The sequence below is a fragment of the Cyprinodon tularosa genome, unplaced genomic scaffold (assembly GCF_016077235.1).
Source record: "Cyprinodon tularosa strain WSP-4 unplaced genomic scaffold, ASM1607723v1 ctg686, whole genome shotgun sequence".
Taxonomy (NCBI): domain Eukaryota; kingdom Metazoa; phylum Chordata; class Actinopteri; order Cyprinodontiformes; family Cyprinodontidae; genus Cyprinodon; species Cyprinodon tularosa.
The window spans coordinates 149,139-165,118 of NW_024039436.1; the positions used below are offsets into that span (position 1 = coordinate 149,139).

The following is a 15,980-nucleotide window of genomic DNA, read 5'->3' on the forward strand; positions in this document are numbered from 1 at the left end:
ACCTGCAGTCAGTCTCTGCTTCTCCTGGGGGAGGCGGCTGTCATCCTGACTGACAGCTCTGTCGGCTTATCGAATCAGTCCGCCTTCGGTCCCGGCTGACGCAGTTTCCTCACCAATAAGCTCCCATTTGTGCGGAATCAGATTCGATTTGCAGCTGAACGAGATGTTTATGGAGCCGGAGGAATCGGGAGAGAGAATATCAGAGGAAACGTTTCTGACGGGCCTCGGATTCCCACGCTTCCTCAGGGTTTGGATCCATTCGCAGACATAATGGATGCGAGGAGCTCAAACACTCCTGCTGCGTTCGGTTTCCATTTATAAAGGCAGTTTACATGAGATGGCCTGTCCGTCAACCATTGCTCATCACCAGCTTACTGACATTAAAATATGTAAAACTGTCCGATGTTGGACTGAGTGACGAAAACGTCAACAAACGTTTAAACGCTTAACTTCAACCGACTGTTTAATCCAAGTTCTCGTCATCAGGGATTTTCTATGGTCTCTCTCTGTGTGTTTTTGTTCTCTGGACTATCAGACTCCTCTAAGAGTGAAAAACTAAGCAGGTAATAATAGAAGATCTAACCGAAGCGCACTAAAGAACATCTATCATCAATAAAAGCTGATTGTCTGCAGCACATTTTTTTTATATTTTATAATAAAAACCTTAAAGCTGAACAGGCTGTGAGACCAGCATGCCGTACAGGTGACCTGCAGCTCGATATATAGAACACTTTAAAAATTAAAATAAAAAGTGAGTTCATAAAAAGATAATTCCTTACGGTTCAAGCAACACAAGATGCAACGTTTTCATTTTGTTTATTTAGATAATAATTTAAATTCATCTGATTGTCTTAATTGTTGGATTTAATATCAGATTGTTTTGCCTTAGCTTAGGCTACGTTAGCACTGCAGGCCTTGATGCTCGATTCCGATTTTTTGTAAAATCCGATTTTTTTTGCGTTGCCGTTCACATTTCCAAATATCTGCAACTTGTATGTTATCTCCTGTGTCAACTGGATTCATAGAACTAAACTGTCCCGCATGCACAGCAGAGGATGCAATGACATCACAAGCCAGCGTGTTCTGTGTTTATGGAAGTCAACATGGATGGTAGCGCTGGAACGTAGCGAAGATGGTTAAACATAAACATTACTCTTCGCATCATCGCTGCCATGGTTGTTTTTGTTGCTGCTTCTGCGTAGCATGTCCTTTTCTAGGACCTGGCTAGGGCTAACTGCATGCAGCGAGGCTAACTGCCCGCAGCGAGGCTAACTGCACGCAGCGAAGCAAACTACCCGCAGCGAGGCTAACTGCATGCAGAAAGGCTAACTGCCTGGAGCAAGGCTAACTGCATAAAGCTAGGCTAACTGCATGCAGCGAGGCTAACAGCACGCAGCGAGGCTAACTGCCTGGAGCAAGGCTAACTGCATGCAGCTAGGCGAACTGCAAGCAGCAAGGCTAACAGCACGCAGCGAGGCTAACTACCTGCAGCGAGGCTAACTGCATGCAGCGAGGCTAACTGCCTGGAGCGAGGCTAACTGCATGCAGCGAGGCTAACTGCCTGCAGCGAGGCTAACTGCCTGCAGCGAGGCTAACTGCCTGCAGCGAGGCTAACTGCCCGCGGCGAGGCTAACTGCATGCAGGGAGGCTAACTGCATGCAGCGAGGCTAACTGCCCGCAGCGAGGCTAACTGCATGCAGCGAGGCTAACTGCATGCAGCGAGGCTAACTGCCCGCAGCGAGGCTAACTGCATGCAGCGAGGCTAACTGCATGCAGCGAGGCTAACTGCATGCAGCGAGGCTAACTGCCCGCAGCGAGGCTAACTGCATGCAGCGAGGCTAAATGCCTGCAGCGAGGCTAACTGCCTGCAGCAAGGCTAACTGCCCGCAGCGAGGCTAACTGCATGCAGCGAGGCTAACTGCATGCAGCGAGGTTAACTGCCTGCAGCGAGGCTAACTGCATGCAGCGAGGCTAACTGCATGCAGCGAGGCTAACTGCCTGCAGTAAGGCTAATGCTGTATCCTGCTTTCCCTGCCTCCATTTTCAAAGGTCAGGATCTGAGCCAGCGTAGATAAAGACAGCTAGGACTGATTTAAAGCACTTTATAGAAAAGAAGAATGAACAATCTGGGATTCACATGGAAAATATTAGAATATAGTCTATTTTTTCTACATGATTGTTCATTTGCATAGTTGATCCTTAAATGAACACATTCTCAGAAAATAAAAAATGTTTACATAAAATAAAAAATCTTACCTGACTAATAGCTTCTCCATTATTAAACTGGTGCATTATTTTTTAGGTCAATATTGAACCATAAAAAAAAAATACATATTTACCTCCAAAAAGCCTCAGTAGGGCTGATTTATGTACAAAATGTGAAGCTATTCATGAAATCATGTTTTTTTTCATAATGTTTTTTTATCGTTGGCATTTATATAAATATACGGGTGTGATAACCTAGTATACGTTGGATAGATTTTTGGTATATGTGTATTTTTAAGATATAGCCCCCCGGAGCCGCTGCTATGTTGTGAATCCGTCTTTAGGATATGAGATGAACAAAATGTAAACAACTAAAACAACAATTCCAGCATCATCATTTAAAAGAAGAAGCTCTAAAGGTCAGGGTTCCTTCTAAGGTTATAGCATTTAGAAAGTTGCTCCTACATTAGTTTTAATGTACATTTAGGTCCATATTAATGTGTTTTCTATATAAATCAGAATGACTTCAGTAAGGAATACGCTCCTGCAGCAATAGTTTCAGAGTTTTCCTCGGTTCAGAGTCAGACCCTTCAATAGAAGCGGCGTCGATCAATAGTGACAGTTATTAACATCTAATTGGTTCCTGCTCATAGACTGCAGTCCTGCTCCGGCTCTGTGGCCTCAGAGAGTCTGAGCGTTTGGGAAGCAGAAAGGATTGTTATTCAGCTTTAATATGCAGGGAAACAGGAGCAGATGGAAGGTAATAATCTATCACTGCAGGCAGATTAACGGCAGTGATCAGGTGAAGGTTAAACCAGTCAATCTAGATTTCGCTCCTTAGAAACATTTCTTCTGCTTTTTGATGCCAGTATTAAAAGTTACGCAACAAAAACAGACCACTGAGCATCAGTGAGGTTTTATCATTTATTCATTACGATATGATGGTATTAGTACCAGAGGGGGGAAAGTAGATTGATAACTGAATTTCTCCTCATATGGAGTTTATTAATTCAGTGATGGGTGGTTTATTATGACATAGATCTACATTTCCAACCCTAAACACAGTTAATGAGCCACATAAGAGGAGTTTCCATGAGTAAAAGCTTGGACTGATTGTTCCTTATGTTCCTAACAGAGCACTTCGCTCTCAATCTGCAGGTTTACTAGTGGTTCCTAGAATTTCCAAAGTAGAATGGGAGGCAGATCTTTTAGTTCTCAGGCTCCTCTCCTGTGGAACCAACTACCAGTTTTAGTCCGTGAGGCAGACACCCTGTCTACTTTTAAGGCTAGGCTTAAAACTTTCCTTTTTGATAAAGCTTCTAGTTAGAGTGGCTCAGGTTATCCTGATCTATCTCTATAGTTCTGCTGCTATAGGCTTAGACTGCTGGAGGACATAGGGACCCCTTTTTCATCATTCTGCTTCATTCTATCTCTATTCTCCCACTCTGCAGAATCTGTTAGTTCAATCTCTAACGTTCTGCTCTCTCTGCTTTTTCTCATAGTAGCTTCATCTGGTCTGTTCCTGTTTGGCTGTGACTCCATCCTGGAGAGAAATATCAGCTGTGCTGCTGCCATCAACACCTTTGTTTCTAGATGTTGGAGCTTGGCCTGTTTTCCAGTGTAGTCCTGTTTCTCTGACTGTGACTAACTGGATGTGCTCTCTTCATCCTCTGACATGGGAGCTGGCTCGGAGCTCGTCTGCCTGGCTGTGTGTTTCCTGGACGGGCCGCCTGTGGAGCTCGTTGACAGTTGCCTTTTGTATCTATGCTTCTATTTCTATGTCTGGTTCTGTCTCCTTGAACCCCAGTGGGCCTCAGCAGATGGCCGCTCACACTGAGCCTGGTTCTGCTGGAGGTTTCTTCCTGTTCAAAGGGAGTTTTTCCTCTCCACTGTCGCTACAAGCATGCTTAGTGTGAGGGATTGCTGAAGAGTCAATGAGTCGATGCAATCAGCTGGTTTTCCTTAGATAGAAAACTTTGAATCAATCTGACTGGATGATCTGGTGAACTGGAAATACGCTTAAAAAAACCACAAAAAAATTAACTAATTAAAGTGTTTTTTTTGTACATGACTAAAGGGATACATGTGCGTTGATGTAGTTTAAAGTTTATTTTTCATACAAAACTAAAGGAATAAACTAAAGTGATAAATGGGTATGCTGGTCTGACGGAAAGCTTCACCCTTGCAGCTTTGACTCCAGACCTGCTGCTCTTCTGCTGCTGCACCATTTCCTCCTCCTCGCCTGGATGGAAGGTCGACTCTGAGTGAAGATGCTTTAAACTGAAGGAAAGTCCCAGCTTGCTGGAACTTTCCTGGTTGAACGCAGCTTTAAACCTCGAACTGATTCCTCCTGCATCAGAGTAAATCTCTACAGTCGACCTCCATGTTGGGAAGGTCACTATTTAAAAAGACATTAAAACAGAAAAGACGAATAGCGGCGGACATTTTTACGCACTGCGGGGCCTCGCTGCACACACTCTCTGAGGCAAGGTCGGGGGAGTGTGTGTCAGAATGATGGGGGGGGGGGGCACTCAGCCATAAGGGACCAGCCTCCCACTGCTGCCCTTTCCACACACACACACACACACCCAGCCACCGGCAGCAGCTAAAAAACGAGCCTTCGCAGCAGGCGCTGCAGCGTCATGGAGGCTCAGAGGACAGCTCCTCCTCCTCCTCCTCATCTACAGCAGATTTAACCTCACCAACCCGACATGTGTGTTCGTTAAAAGTGATGACTCTGCTATCAGCTGTTTGCCATTAGCAGCAGCAGAGACAGAATGACCTTTCTTCCTCTGCACCATCCTCCATGTTCTGACTCTGCAGAGTCGCTTCCAGCCTCCGAGATCCAGGAGGGACTTCAAAATGTCTCTGAGACAGAGACTGGACGTCCAGTTTCCTAGAGGACATAAAACTAAATCTAAAGTACTTGTTCATCTGACCTCTGACCCTGCAGCTTCTGTATACAGACTGTGGATCCAATCAGCTCGGGGCTATTAGCTCTAAAGTTTACCTGGATCCCAGGAGAACCAAAAATTTAGCATCTGCTGTAATTCAAAGTAAACTTTAGGGTCGGTTCTGTTTCCACCTGACCCGACATGGAGGAGACGTCCCTACTGGCAGGGGTGGATTTAGGAAATATGGGGCCCTGGGCATAGACAGGCAGGAGGCCGCTCACACTGAGCCTGGTTCTGCTGGAGGTTTCTTCCCGTTCAAAGGGAGTTTTTCCTCTCCACTGTCGCTACAAGCATGCTTAGTGTGAGGGATTGCTGAAGTTTCAATGAGTCGATGCAATCAGCTGGTTTTCCTTAGATAGAAAACTTTGAATCAATCTGACTGGATGATCTGGTGAACTGTAAAGTGACCTGAGATGACATGATGTGAATTGGAGCTATAGAAATAAACTGAATAGAAATGAATTGAATTGAGAAGTGTGGAGGAAAAAATGTTGAGGTACGTCTGTTCTTAGCCTCACAGGCTCCAAAAGATCCATCTGACCAGTGAAAGATAGATTAACCTAACAGGGAACGGCCTTAATGAACTAAAGTTGTTTTTCCTCCAAATGTTCGTGTGTGAGAAAGTTCTTTAAGCAGGGGGTGGGATAGTTCCAAGGGAAAGTGTGTGTTGGGATTTTGTAAGGTATAAATGTATCTACAGATCTTTATCTCTCCGTCTGAGGATGTTAAATACATTTGAACCTTATCTTGCAAGAGTCTCAGTCTCTCCTCGAGTTCAGAAAAGAAAACACATAAAACAGACCCATTCTCCAGATAGAGAAATGTTAATAGAATAGACATCCATTATCTGTTCTAGGTTGTGTCCCTCTCTTCTTGTCCCTTTTCTTCTTGTTTTCCTCTCTATGTTTTGTACTCAGCTGACTTTTCATGCTGTCTCTAAAGGAATGAAAGATTTTTTCCAAGCACTAAGCTCACTTAGCTGATTGCTCCTTCCTGTGTTTCCAAAAAGGCCAAAGTAAATAACCCAGTCCTTCTTTTCACTGTAGACAAGCCATGATCTGCTTATCTGTTCTCCATTTTTCATTTGGATGAAATAATAGCTGCATGAATCATGACAGCAGACAAGATAGAGGAGAGCAGGAGGCGGGGTTACCAATCTACTCGCTCTGGAGAGCAGAGTCCGCTGCTTTTAGATGTTGTCTCCAAAGTCTCCAGTAGCAGAAAAAAGTCTCTAGATTTGGCGCTAGGAGCTTTTTAGAAATCAAAGTGCTAGAGGGGTCTGAAAAGTGGCTAAATATAGCGACTAAAGCGCTAAGTTGGCAACACTGCTCTTTGCATGGTTTGTTTTCAAATGGTTTGCTGCTGTCTGTTTGGACCTTTCTGAACATGTGCAGCAAATGGACTGATCCAATATGGTGGACACTGAAGGGGGGGGCTGAGACACACGTAATATTATCAGCGTTCTGATGGCATTTTAGCCAAAGGATTTTTATCAAAAACATAATTAATGTGAAAAAATAAGGAATAGTTGTATTAACCATACATGGAAACAGAGTTTTATGGGGCCCCCAGGAACTTGGGGCCCTAGGTACCTGCCTAGTATTACCTAATGGTAAATCCTCCCACTGCCTGCTGGTCTGGCTAACTGGTTCCACACTGCTTTCCTCATGTTCTTGTTCTTCCTGCTGGTTGTCAGACGGCGGCAGGAAACGTAACTTTATGTAGTCTAAAGGTAAAACTAAAGTGACCCTGATGGGTGTGAAAACAGAACCCAGAAAAGCCCAGAGCCCGTCGGGTGTGTCAGTGTCTCCTTACTTGGGGTGAGTGAAATCGTCCACCAGGGTGACCTTCTCCACCAGGTCTCCTCCCACCATCCGCACCAGCTCATAGAAGTCGTTCTCAGTGAAGCTCTCTGGCAGCCAGAAGGAGATGTCGTTGAGGAGCGGCGGGTATTTACTGAGAGGCTGGAAGGAGACAAACACACAGAAGCAGACCATGTTTACAGGCTCTTCAGGCTTCTGATCACATCCTCCCGCTATGGAGCTCCCAGCAGAGCAGTTATAACAGCAGCCATGTTTGCCGGTACTTGGCTTCATCATCCAAACAAAGTAACAGGAAGAATATTGACATTTTAGACGCAAAGAAGAGGTGAAGTAGAAGGAAAGCTGCCATCTACTGGTATAATGCTACGTATTTGTTTAGCTGCTCTTGTATTTGTGTTGCGGCTCTTGCATTTGTGTTGCGGCTCTTGCATTTGTGTTGCGGCTCTTGCATTTGTGTTGCGGCTCTTGCATTTGTGTTGCGGCTCTTGCAATTGTGTTGCGGCTCTTGTATTTGTGTTGCGGCTCTTGTATTTGTGTTACGGCTTTTGTATTTGTGTTGCGGCTCTTGTAATTGTGTTGCGGCTTTTGTATTTGTGTCGCGGCTTTTGTATTTGTGTCACGACTTTTGTATTTGTGTCGCGGCTTTTGTATTTGTGTCACGACTTTTGTATTTGTGTTACAGCTTTTGTATTTGTGTTGCGGCTCTTGTATTTGTGTTGCAGCTCTTGCAATTGTGTTGCGGCTCTTGTATCTGTGTTGTGGCTTTTGTATTTATGTTGTGGCTTTTGTATTTGTGTTGCGGCTCTTGTATTTGTGTTGCGGCTCTTGCAATTGTGTTGCGGCTCTTGTATCTGTGTTGTGGCTTTTGTATTTGTGTTGTGGCTTTTGTATTTGTGTTATGGCTTTTGTATTTGTGTTGCGGCTCTTGTATTTGTGTTGTGGCTCTTGTATTTGTGTTGTGGCTTTTGTATTTGTGTTATGGCTTTTGTATTTGTGTTGCGGCTCTTGTATTTGTGTTGCGGCTCTTGTATCTGTGTTGCGGCTCTTGTATCTGTGTTGCGGCTTTTGTATTAGTGGTGACACCTCTGGGCCACCGTACCTCAGGCCCGCTCCCTCTTGGGGGTTTTCCCCTCCTGTTGGTGGCGGCTGGAAGTAGATGTTAGCGTTTTTCAGGTCTGTGCTACAAACTGCAGGCAGCAGGATAATAAAAGCCAACATATTCTGCCGGCAGGTTTCTACATTTGAAGTTAATTTAGGCGTTAATAAACTGTTTCAGAGGAGTGATCATAGCGCTCTGCATCAGCAGTGCTGCGTCTGACTCCCTGCCAGCTCCCAGATCTGCTGCTCTCATTGGTTGCTGCGGCACGTCCAGCAGCTAAAATTATATTTTTCTAAATCCAGCAGCTGCTGCTTGTGAAGGGCATCGCATGGCTCAGATGCTCAGAAGCTCATGAGGCGCTGCAGGACCTTATGATGCACGTCAACCATAGAGCTTGCATAAAGAGGCTTCTTCTGCTGCCCAACACTGGAAAACATCGAAATCTAGATAAGCCAATTTTTTCTTAAAATAAGTGCATTTGTTCCTGGGTTGAGGAGGTAAAAGAGACCCTTTGCCAATGCAACAAGACAATTTAAATTTAAAATAGGAAAACACAATTGCATCGTCTTACTTCAAGTGCATATTATCAAATTATCTTATTTTAAGAGTAAAAATACTCATTCCATTGGCAAACTACCTCATTTACGTACTCGAATTAGGGGTAAAAATTCTTAATTTAAGAATTTTTGTCTTATTTCTAGATTGCTTTTCCAGTAAAAAGTGCGTTCGATGTGAACCTAGCATCAGCGCTATGATCTCCATGAGACAAACATGGAGGAATAAAAGGAAGAAGAGGAAAGTTCTGGCAGTTCTGGATGAAGACGGGACGAAACAGAAGAAAAGGAAATAAAAACATTTCTGTCTGGGTTCCTCATGCTGGATGTTCTGATGGTTCTGGTTCATTTTATTCCTGTCCAAATAGAACCGCTGATTAAAAAAGGACTTTAGCTTATAAATTATAGTTAATTTTTGCAGTTTTTAGCAGAAACAGCCTTTATTTCTGATCTCTGTTTGTTTCTCTTTAGATAAAACGTTTCTCTGCATCCCTGGAAGAAACAGAAGCTGAATTATAATCCATCAGCTCAGGGATTATATGAGCAGGCGACTAGTTTCAGCTTCTCTGCTGATCTGATCTGAACCTGTTCAGACATTAAACAGATGAACCCTCCATCGTCTCCACGCGTTTCTCAGACCAGAAAGGTGCTTCTGCTGCACAGATGGAGGTGATCTGCTGCTGCATGGAGCAGCTGTGCATTCTCTGATTGTACTCGATAAAAACAAACACGTCTCATTTTCCTGGCAAACACAGCCGGCTGGGTTTGGCTGCAGGGGAAGTGGAAAGTCTCTGCCCAGGAGAGGTGCACTGACCCTGGGCAGGGGATGAGCTCGGCCCCATCGGTCCCTCTGGAGGAACCGGGTTCATCAATAAAGGGTCGGTCCTCTGCTCCTGCTCACCTTATTACAGCAAAGACCAGCAGACATCTTGGATGCTCTCTTTCATTCTTTCCACTTCTCTCCTCTTTATTTAACACTTCCTGTCTCTATCATCATCCTTCTTCCTCAGCTTTTCTTTCTCCTTCCCGTCACATTTTAAGCCGACCACCTCCAAGCCTTCAGTTTGCTTTTACCTCCTCCTCTCTGCCCGTTACTGAAGAAGACAAAGCACCATTAGCAGAAGGCAGTTACCGCTTTCTGCTACTGGGTTCTTTAATGATTGACTGGAAATGAGCTCAGGGCTGATGATCAGAGGAAGGTAGAACTCAGGTAAACTGGGAAACATTTAGAGAAGGATTAACACGCAGAATGTTAGTAAAATGGTTGCTATGGTTTCTGTGCCTTTCTTTTTATTAACCAACAATCCCTGCAGGGTAGACCAGCCTGTGGTCTACAGACTACCTGCGAAAAAACTAAAAACCAAGACAGACAAAGCTTTGAGAAGTCACATTTAAAGAGCTAAACTTGGTTTACGGCAGACAGTCATCTAACAGTTGATGTTTCTAATCTATTGATGGTGGATTCCTCAGTAAACCAAATAATCTGGCTTGGTTGGACTTTGAGTAAATCCAGATATGTGAATAGACGAGCATCTGATGGGTTTGAGCGGCTGGACCGGGGTTATAAAAGTCAAAATAAGCTAACCGTGTTTGTTTATCCTTGGATTGGTTAGATTCTTTGCATATTAGTCTCCATTTGGCAGGTTTTACGGTAATAATGGAGGGTTTGCAGTTCTGTCGCTAAAGGCTAAATTAGGTTGAATAGATATGGAAAATGTAAGTTTATTCAGATGGGAAGGAGTTTGCTGATTGGAATTGCTGTAGAAGGCAAACGACTGATTTCTATGTAGTATTGTTGCACGGATACCAATACCAGTATCGGGCGGGGCCCCGCTCCAGCGCTAAAACGGTGATATCTGCATCGAACAAACATGTTTTTATGTCACTTGAACGCAGCCTTCTCTTTTCTGACACTCATTAGTGTTAACTATCGCTATTGGCCTGCTCCAGACCAATGAGAGCAGGCCAATAGCCGCTCTTAACCAATGCCGGGGCAGCTTTTTCATGTGGTGAGAAAACAAACCAGGAGAAAAAAATGTCTACGATGTGGAAATATTTCGCTATAGAAACGCAGGCGATTATATTGACTTAATGCAAGATTTGCGACCTGAATGCAGTTCTTCATAAATATACACAATTTAATTTCAAACATATGGTATGGTATCGGCCGATACTCCGCAGCCAGGTATCGGTGCAACTCTACTATCTAGGTTGAAAAGAGAAACGTTTATAGGAAGGTAGTTTGTTAATTACTTTGTTACCTTACTTAAGTAGAAATTCTGTTTATCTATACTTTATTAGCGTAATTATTCTCTAAACAACTTTTCAATTCTACTCTTTAAATTTAAAAAATAGACTTGTTAGCTTTATTTAATATAAGCTAATTTTCATTATAGCCTGCTGGTATTAAAAAAATAAATAAATAATTCTTTTCATCCAGACAATTAAGTTCTTTGTGGACTCGGTGCTGCCCCATCTTGTTGTTCACCACAAACCAAAATAAATAGTTTATCCAGATGATGCAAAGATAAATGTGACTCTGTTACCATTAGTTATAAAAATAAGAAAATTAAGTCTGAGGAAGTTATCATCCAGAATTGTAGAAAAATGTTCCTTTAATAGATTAGAGCAGTAAAGCTTCTGGCCTTAACAGTTTTTCCTGCATTACTTTGACTTTTATACTTTAAGTTCTTATAATAATTGTACTTTTACACTTTTACTGGAGTGAAAAGCCGAATCCTCTAACTTCTATAAAAGTGTTTTAAACAGCAGGATTTATGCTTCTACTGGAGTAATAAACATTAAGACTCTTAACAACTCTGGATATAAAATAATTTAATAAGGGTTATTGGCTGTCTGATTTAGCAGGCAGTTATTCCAGACTAAAGACATCTACTTATCAGTAAAAAAAATAGATCTCCTATTAATTCTCTTTCCCACATCTTTAAGCGTCTTTAAGTGAGAAAGTCCACCTTCAAACATCCTCAGTTCATCAGGATTATAATCCCACTAACATCTGCTGGTCTTGTTGGGAGCTCCAGACCTCCAGTATACCGCCGCTGTAGGTACCAGATCTGCTTGGGGCCCCGCCCCTTCTTATGATGTCATTGTATGGCAACTCCACTCGGACAAACTGTATCGCACCCGTTTCTCAAGAATCAAATCTCTTTTAGAGTCCTAACATATTATTTCCTATATTTGCTATTATTTTACATTTCATTGGCGATCTAAAGTTGCTGAAAGTAGAAAACAATCATTGTCAGTCTGGAAGGAAACTATTTCGTTCTAAGACTGAGTCTACGCTTATCTTTATTCTTTTTATTAACATCTGAGGTCAGAGGAGGACAAATGGAACGTCTTAAAAAATGACTTTCATAGAGATTTTAGAAAATAAAACAGTTTTTCTACTTGTAGAAAATGAACGGTTGTTGTTGACATGAATTTAAAAGTGTTGTAGCTTAATGTGGCTAACTGAGCGAGCTAAAAGAGGCTAACCTGTTAGCTACTGAGCACAGCTAGCCGCAGGGCTACCCAGCTCTTTATATCACGGTCTAACAGTTACTTTGTTCACCAGAAACAGATTTTTATCAGTTTTGCTATGAATCAGGTTAAACCTTATCAGTCATTAGACACGCTAACGCTACAGATGCTCCCGACTCGGTACACTGACGCTACGTAATGCTATTAGCGTTGTCTGGGCAACCACAATGTTTTACACCATGTGGCAACGTTCAGCCAATGATGTAGCGTAACGTTACTGGCAGGAAGCAGGACCAGAACATGGTTTGGGGTTGCGATGATAGCAAAAACGAATTTACTCAATCGCTCCAATCACAACCCCTTTACAGAAGAACAGAAGACCTTGACTATTCAGCCAGACCAACTATTCCCTCTAACGACCCCCCTTTCAGAGATATAGACAGGTATGGGGCATTGCAGGCTAACAAAGAAGCCAAACGACCCCCATTCCAAAGGGGGGGGACCCGTTCATCCGTTTCTATTTCCTAAACATAAACCAGGCTTTGTTGGGCTGCTGGATAAAACCTGGAACTAAATGCTATTTCTGACATTTTGAATTGAAAAATCTTCCTGGATGGAAGAGAAACGTCTTCAGACTTGGAAACAACGTCCAGAGGATTGATTTTTAACTTTTTTGGAACGACGATGACCTGGATGACCGAGAAACTTCACCAACAACATCTAATATCTGATTAGAGTTGGGAATTGATAAGATTTACACGATTCTGATTCTCTTATTGATTCCGTTTCATGAAAAATCATTACTGTACCATTTCGGGAAATAAACTCATCTCCCCCTGATTTAAATAAACGAGCGCCACCTTTCTCTCGCTCCCTGAACTGCGGAGTAACTTGGTAGCATGTTTCGTTACATCCATTGCAATAGCTAGAATCATGTAAGAATTCCAGCTACCAGTAGTTCTAGTTGAACATGCTAGCAATGAAGGATAATAGCAGACTCCCTGAATAACCCCAAACAGAGGAAGGAAACTGGTTTATTTCACATTAAGAACAGCCAGTGATATAAAACTAGCTACTAACCACCAGAGTTTCCTTCCATGCTGCTCGTAACTTTAACTTTTGTCCGGAAGCATCAGAAACACGGCATTCGTTAAATGCATTCATTAAGTTTCCTGCTGCGGATGTTATTGTAACTTTGCAATGATTGCAAATCGCCTTGTTTCCATCTTTATCTTCCTTAAAATGAAGCCGAACTTTCGATCGCTTTACCCCGATGGGACGGCATTTTTTTTTTTGTTTTGCTTTCCTAGACTTCCGCCTGGTCACGTCTTACTTGTTAATTGAATGCCGTGTGCGTAACTTGCGTAAAAAATGTGACGTAAGTCGTGCGGCACAGCGCTAGGCTTTGGTTTCCTGCCTGGAACCGTTAAGAGAATCATTAAGCTAGCTGCCAGACAGCGCCATGGAATTGGAACACATGGAACCGGTTCTGAACAGGAACTGGTTTTCTATTCCAATCACTATATGTGATTTATTGTTTCTGTAGTTGAGGTCAAATACCAATCAGATATGCAACAAATCAACATGTAGAGATCAAACGATAGCATTCCTACTGCAGATAACAAAATGAAGTCTGGCAGCAGATAAATAACCAGGTTGAAGCTTGTTCTGGATCTCTGGTTCCTAATAGGATGAGATGATAATGTGTGACATTCACTAAGTCTGCTATCAGGTTTTAAAGCTTATTGACTCCTCCTGGTTAGGATGTGATGAAGACCCAGCAGATAGAAGTGATGATGAGGAGGAGGGGAGATGGTGTCAATGTAACCAATGGAAATAAAGAGAGTAGAAAATGCTTTATGGAAACCAAAAGACTTAAAATACTGATCCCATAAAGAAGCAAATATAACAGAAATGTTTTTGTGTTTCCTAAAATCCTTTGACATAAATGATGACAACAGAAAGGTGAAAAGCAGAGTGTCTGGTTAGTGTGTGTCTGTACCTGGAAGCAGATGTGCTGCTGGACGTCCTCCACCCTGAACTGCTTCAGGAAGCGCTCGTCTCGACTCCAGAAGAGCCGGATGTCTGGGATGCTGTAGAGGATCATGGCCAGTCTCTCCAGACCCAAACCAAACGCCCAGCCCAGCTTGTTCCCGGCCCCGGCTGCAAGGAAGGAAGGCAGGGGGCAAAGGTCAGGGGGCGGGGCCAATAATCCCAACGTTCACTTCCTACATAGGTTTGCCTTGCTAAGTGGGCCTAATGGCTAACCTCAAAACCAACTTGATGCAAACCGATCGTTTACATCATTTCTCTGAGTTTTCAGAACTTTCAGATGCTGACTGGAGGTAAGTCCTGTTTCTCTGACTGTGACTAACTGGATGTGCTCTCTTCATCCTTCATCTTGCTTGTTTGTAACTGACCAAATACTTATTTTCCACCATATTTTGCAAATAAATTCTTTAAAAATCAGACAATGTGATTTTCTGGATTTTTTTTCTGATTTTGTCTCTCATAGTTGAGGTATCTATGATGAAAATTACCGGCCTCTCTCATCTTTTTAAGTGGGAGAACTTGCACTATTGGTGGCTGACTAAATACTTTTTTGCCCCACTGTATATATATATATATATATATATATATATATATATATATATATATACATATATTAGGGGTGGAACGGTTCACAAAATCCACGGTTCGGTTCGGTCTATGTTGATTGTTAGCATGACATGTTGGTCGTGTTGCTGTTAGCATAAACAAAACGTGTTGCACACTGTTGCACTTTTATCCCCAGCTTTCTTTCCGCCGTCATCGTAGGTCACTCTAAATGCAAAGCGCTCCCATACAGCAGACCTATAAAGTGCTGCTGGCGCGTCTTCCAACTCCTGTTCTTTCCCACTCGCCATACCCACACAATTCTCCACAACTACTGATTTTTTTCTGCTACACCCGGCTACGCTGCTTCGCTTCTTCTTCTTCTTGTTTACTACTGGTGGTTGGCTTTGGTCGCAGTATCGCCACCTTCTGCTCTGGAGTGTAAACGCTTCGCCTATGAGAAAAAGGAGCAGCGCATGAACCGAACGAAACACACGGGAACCGAACCGAGACAGTCGAACCGAACGATTTCATAAACCGCTCCATCCCTTATATATATATATATATATATATATATATATATATATATATATATATATATATATATATATATATATAGAAAAAGAAAAAAATATTTGCGGGCTGTAGGTCAGAGACCTGTTGATGTCTAATGAACTCTACCAGAAACCAAACCGGTCTCTGGAGTCTGTTTACATTGAGGATCTGGATTCTGACCCGTATTCATAGATAGAGCTGCATTAATGACTGCAGCTAAACGGCTGATTATAAAGCCTTCAACATGGTCAGTGATGGGAACAACAGTGGCATGACCATCAGCGTGACACATTCAAAGACAGATATACTGATGAAGATTCTCAGTCATCCAGGTCATATACATTCCGTAATAGTTTAAAAACAATCCACTGGACTTGGTTTCCATGGTTTAAAAATGTTTCGCTTCAAAAACTGATTTTCGCTGGAAAGTTTCAATTTGCATGTTTCCAAGCGATACAAGGCCTTGTCTCTATAAAGACTCAAACTCACTGCGGATCCAGACATTTTTAATTGAGAAAGCTTCCTGAAGAGGAAGCGAAACATCTTCAGACCTTGGAAACAAAGTCCAGTGGATTGATTTTAAACTTTTACGGATTCAAAGAGAGAAAGCACTAATAAAGTGTTCATCTGGTTTAAGAGCACTTATTTCACTCTCAGCGTTTGCCATCATTCTGCTTCAGACTGAACACCCTTTCAGTGGGCAGAGGGCGAACGT

General features: G+C 42.7%; 1 protein-coding gene across 1 annotated transcript in view; it reads right to left on the reverse strand.

The window, feature by feature from the left end:
- Window positions 1–15,980, reverse strand: part of fars2 (phenylalanyl-tRNA synthetase 2, mitochondrial) — a 181,619-nt gene that overhangs the window by 51,369 nt on the left and 114,270 nt on the right. Inside the window, exons 9-10 of the mRNA XM_038267814.1 lie at window positions 14,118–14,278; window positions 6,975–7,123 (exon numbers count right to left, since the gene is read on the reverse strand). Of these exons, the coding sequence (XP_038123742.1) occupies window positions 6,975–7,123; window positions 14,118–14,278 (310 nt within the window). The remainder of the gene's footprint in view (window positions 1–6,974; window positions 7,124–14,117; window positions 14,279–15,980) is intronic.